This window comes from Lupinus angustifolius, chromosome LG04 (assembly GCF_001865875.1).
Source record: "Lupinus angustifolius cultivar Tanjil chromosome LG04, LupAngTanjil_v1.0, whole genome shotgun sequence".
NCBI lineage: Eukaryota > Viridiplantae > Streptophyta > Magnoliopsida > Fabales > Fabaceae > Lupinus > Lupinus angustifolius.
This window is the reverse complement of record NC_032012.1, coordinates 26,018,720-26,024,502: the sequence shown is the minus strand read 5'-3', so window position 1 is coordinate 26,024,502 and position 5,783 is coordinate 26,018,720. Positions and strand designations below refer to the sequence as shown.

General features: G+C 35.8%; 1 protein-coding gene across 1 annotated transcript; it reads right to left on the bottom strand.

The window, feature by feature from the left end:
* Positions 850-4,630, bottom strand: LOC109346664 (protein LONGIFOLIA 1). The gene is made up of 4 exons (XM_019586354.1): positions 4,302-4,630; positions 3,015-4,214; positions 2,704-2,896; positions 850-1,669 (listed from the first exon to the last, which is right to left on the bottom strand). Exons 1-4 carry the CDS (start codon positions 4,455-4,457, stop codon positions 1,095-1,097), a joined length of 2,124 nt encoding a protein of 707 aa, XP_019441899.1. The 5' UTR covers positions 4,458-4,630; the 3' UTR covers positions 850-1,094.

Below are 5,783 nucleotides of genomic sequence, written 5' to 3'. Positions count from 1 at the left end.
TTGACTATTTAATAGTCATTATATACACAAGTATCATATGATTTTTCTTTGGTGTAAAATATTATTTGTTTATGTCATTATGTGTGGTGTATTTTGTTTTCTCCTAGCAAGATATACAAATATCTGATATGATTATTAACACATGGCCAAAAACATATAATTAGTGCAATATAGTTTTGTTAATATCTGAAGGGTCACACTGACACAAGTTTGTTTGAGTTTATTTAGCTAACAAAAATCCGACAGGTACTAAAGCTAATCACAGGAAGGCAAAATTTGGAAAACTCGTTGCATAAATTGGATGCACTTTCAAATTAATTGGTAATAGATATTATGTGAATAAATGATGATAACAAGTTGGAATTTTAAGTAGTTCAATTTCTTGAGATTGACGTGAATGACCTATTTTAACCGAATAAAAAAGATAAAACGATTAAAGTGCGTGCAAACTAACCTTGTATTATTAGGCATCATGTCACCACAATACCAAAAAAATTGAGCATCTCAAAGTCCAATCAATAGTGGAGCACGCAAGTTTTAATCTTGGTATAGCAACTTCACTGTAGTATTCTTGTTTTGCCTCTTGCTTTTTTCCAATTTATTAAAAAATGGAAAACATTTTAATGATTAGGAAGCTAATAGTAACACTGACATATGGATGATGATAGCCAAGTAGCAAACCCATATCCACATTATGATGCCTTTCAATTCAAGCATTACTTCCTTGTAATTAGCTTGCAACGAAATTGATTAACAAAGTTTCTTTTAATGGATTGTTCATTACGTTTTAGATCCTATAAAAGCAATGGAATTGAGCATTGAGCACCACACCGCAGATAATAATAGTAATAATAATCGAACACTTTATGGCTATATTGATAGAAGGAAAAGTCATGGTCAGATCAGATTTGCCTACATTTCATATATAAAATTCCTAATTCGGCCATTAACAAAAATAAACCAAATATCATAAGAAAGCAAGCAACTTTAAAAAAACAAGCGCGCGTAAATTTAAACATAGCGTGCGACCCTTTTTTTGTGTGCTTTTTATCTTCTTGTTTTTCTTTCTTATTTTCCCTTCACTGATTGAAAATTCAAAACATCAACTTCCTACGAAGTGCAGAAACAAGGTTAGAGTTGTTGTCACCAAATGAGGCAATTTGTTGAATGGTTTCAGCGATGAGATCTTTGAACACCAAACGTTCCATATCCAACACAACATCTCCCATTTCCATTGTCCATTCTCCCCATCCACTCATTTCTTCAGCCATATCTTTCTTCAACACTCCACATATCACTTCGAACAACTCCTCCGATTCCTCCCGCTCTCGGATCCTCCGAAACTCCAACCAGATTCTATGCCTCTTTTCTCCTAATGACACTGCCTTCCATGGTGGCAACTGTTGTGTCCTGTTGAGAATTTCGTTAATTGTGTCGAAGATCAATCGCCTTTGTAGCTTTGAAGCTTTTGAGGTGTCCTTTCCTTTGAGAGATTGTTGCTTCTCCAGTAAGAGGAAGATATCGATGTCTTCCGGCATGTAACTGCAAGCACGGAGGATTTCGGAAACATAAGCGAAATCACAATCCTCTGATGAAGCCTCTTCCGATTTGGTTTCACTGCTGCACAAAACTGCACTCCACATTTCATCTTCTGACTCCATCCCGAATTCTGTAATTTCAGTATGATCAATTTAAAACAATAAGGAATATAATGCAAGGTCAGTAGCACTCTTAAATCTCAATTCTGTATCCGCACTTTTTTCTTCGATTGATGATAATAGGAAGAAAAAAAATCAAAACTGTAATTGATTACAAGAAAATGTGAAATGACAATATGCACTGGTAATAACAGTTTCCTGTATTATATATATAATGATGTATAAAAATATATAAATTGTGCATTTTTTAGACGGTGAGCACATTGTGTATAAGCAGGGTACTCCATCTGCCAATATTTATAAATCAAAAAGTAATTATTTATTTTCAAATAAATATGTCAAGATCTAAAAAAGATACTCATACATTGATGTAGCTTATCATGAAAAAAAGTACAAATATCTATGGAAATATGAACAATTAAATATAGGTTGAAAATAATAAGGATATGTTTGTAATTTAATGTCGTCTAGATATTGTAAAATGAATTATATTTATAAAAAAACAAGGGAGCAAAAAAAATTAGAAAATAGAACATGTTGTTCCATCGAGAGAAGTAAAACCATATTGACTAAAGCAAAACATTATCTATCCACCTATACGTTAGAATACTCATTTCTACACATATATCTATAGAAAATGTTTTATATACATTAAAATATGGACATCAATTTATTTATACTTTTTTGTTGCCTCTTTATGTATTTTAAAATATGTGTACAAAAATATAAAATAAGAAACATAAATAAAATTTGACAATATCTAACAAACATTCAAATTTTGTAGTTGTAGCTATAAATGGATTCTATATCTATTTTACTTCAAAATAGGAAATATGTTAATATTCACTCCTAGTGCCCTACAAACTGAGCGTACTTAAAAGAACTTAGTTTCCTAAAATGAAAATGCTTAGCCATACATCACAATGTCACATCCACATGGGCTAAGTTTGGGTATGGTATCCTTTATGCCAAAGGTGTCAGCAGAGGACTAAAATGAATGAAGTCTTATGTAAGCAATGACACAAGTAAGTAATGTTAAGTATACCTTTGTAATCAATGCAGCGTTTGGTTATTGGTGAAGGTGAACATGAATCATCTCTATAGAAAGATGAATCAAGCACTGATACTGGACTTGGTTGTAATTCATTTGCTGCTGTTATTTCCGCTATACTGTTAAGCAGTTTATCACACCTATCCAACAGATTTCTCCCTTCCCTGTACTCCTCCAACCTGTACCTCTGTGTATCCACCGCATTCAATTCAATAACAACGTTAATAATTACATCAATAAATGATGACATCACTAACACTAGCAGTAGTAGTAATAATAATGAATGTAGTTAATGAATATAGTACCTCCATATCAATACGTGAAGAGGTGCTGAAACTACTCTCTGAAACTGTGGATAATTCATCCTCTCCCACTACTTTCTCCTCTTTATGAATCACTTTTCTCGTCCTGGGGGACCCACTTGCTACTTGTGCATTCCGTCTTGAAGAGTTCATTATCCTCGGTGAATTTACTGGAGACACCCTTCTTGAATCACCACCATCGTTTACTCTCCTCCGGTTTGGGCTACTTGAAGGCGAGCTCGAGTTTTTGCCTCGAACTTGAGTCCTAATATTTCGATCAACTTCCGAACGCTCAATGCGCCGAGCCTCATTCACGGGGCTCGCGCTGCGGCGAACCCGAAAGCTGGGCCCGGAAAAAGATCTAGTTGGCTTCATCACCACAATGGGAGAGTCTCTGGTTGAAAGAGTGAAATTAGTGGAATTGGAATGCAATAGACCCTTCAGCTGCAGAGCCTCTAAGATATGCTTGAGAGTGTCAAGATCCTTAGAAGGCTCATCAATCCCACGTAATTTCAACCTCTTTTCAATCTCTCCAGTGTGTTTTGGGTCTGGAAAAAAGTCAGTAGAATCATAAAAACTCTTTTTTTGTCCCATTATCACTCCTCCCTTGTTGTGTCTGGGTGAAGATTTGGCTCCATCTACCTTCCCATTTCGTACACAAAACTCTGTTCCCACTCTGCCATTATCAATAACAGAGTAATTATTGCTGGAAATGATGCCCTGACTATTCTGCTGTTGCGACTGTTTCAACTGGAAATTGTTGCTAGTATCAAAGAAACGATACTGTGGTAGATCTCTCGATACTCTCGATTCAGATGCGGATCTTCGAAGTTGCACCTTCTTTATCGGTTCAGGATCCGAATCTGGTAACGGTTCTAGCCCCATGAGTCTCACAATGACGCTTGTGGAACGACGCTGTTTCTCTACGTCGTTCTCTGTTGGGATCTCTCTCGGGTGAAGGCTTCCTTTGGCATCTACAACGGCTCTGCTATCCAGAGAAAGACGTGGAGCCTCTCTAGAAAATTTCCATGAAGACCTCGTTCCTTCCTTGAATTCCAAAACCCGAAGAGGAAGAGTCGCCTTCGATGGAGTTGAAGGAGATTGCGGTTCCCTCGCCGGACTCTGCTTCACTCGCTCCGGGGATGGTGTTGTAACCACCGGAGAGTCACCGTGTTTCTCTGTTTCCGGCGACGAATCCAATGCCTACATAAAAAACACGAAAATATTAAGGTTAAAGAAAATGTAAAAAAAGTTAACGGAGAATGAAAGAGAAATGAAGAAAATTATTACCGGAGGAGCAGAAGGAGGGAGTCTTTTGGGGGATTGGATGCGTTTTCCGGTGAGAAACTGGTGGCGATCGAAGATGTGAAGGAAACCTGACATGCACCCCATCTGTTTGTGAATATGTTTCTCAAGATTCTGATCGCGTACTATACCTGTAGTCATTTTCTACCACTTCTTTTCCTTTATTTTCTCCTCTTTCTATGCCCTCTATCTCTCACTCTTTCCCTTTGCCTTTGTCTTAGATCACTGTGATTCTCACTCACTCACTCACTCACATTCTCTCTCGCTCTCATGCTATTCATATTCCACTCCTACCTTTTTATCTCACACTCCCGCTTTTCTGGTCCTTTAAAAAGGGATGGGCACACTATTATCAAAAACATACATTTGCCCTTTACTTTTATGCAAAATGCCTAACATGTCCTCTCTTTTTTTGTTCATCCATTTCGGGATTCATAACTGACCCTCCCAACAAATATCACTCTCAAGAATCGAAACCTTTGTTTGTCGTCCTGAGTCGGAATCTTATATCACTATATCAATGTTGTATTGGTGGATACACATCTGTTATCCCACAAATTATGTCAACACATGTATCACTATAGACTGATTGATTAACTTAAAAACATATTTTCAACTAATCTGATTGTATATGCAATAACAAAAGCTATGAGATAACAAATCACCCCTCTCTATTATTAATTAATGATGAAGGTTTATAAGTTTGGGTTTAGCAATTAACAAGTATCAAACACACACTTAGGTGGTAAGGGGCTTTTAATGTATGGGCCTGAAGCATAGCCACCGTGGGCAATGCTCTCTGCCCGCGTGTCAGATAAATGAACTCCATTGAATTTTGTGCCTTTGAACGAAGACTACTACTCTACAGTTAATTTCTTAATTCATCTGGATTCCATATTCATCCAACGGCCTTCTATATGCTATTGAATACAGTTTTAGTATTTGGATTTTGATCCCTCCACCAATTGGTTTCACTGGTCATGACCATCTTAAACATGCAACTTTTTTTGTCACATTATTACTTTTGTGTACATCAAATAAGTAAAATGATTACGCATAAAAATGTACCGACTACCCTTTTTTATTTAGTTTCTCTTCATTCCTTTTCCGACAATGGCACCGCCCTAACTACTCCGACCACCGAGGTTATCTTTGTCGTCATAAGTCTTACCATCCCAATAGACTTTAATAATGAATAATCACAAACAAATAAAAATATATATAATAATTTAACATTTTTATTCTTTAAATATAATTATATAATATTTTTGTCATTTATTGCAAGTACAAAAATAAGAAGTTTGCACAATATAGCTAATAATAACTATACTTTTATGGAATGAGAGTTTTTATATTAGTAGCTTTTTTTTAGCTCTCATAGCAAACATTTCTATTAGTTTATGTTTATTAAAAACGCCAATTAATTAGCTTAACTATTCAAAGTGTGTTGGTAATCACACATAAATA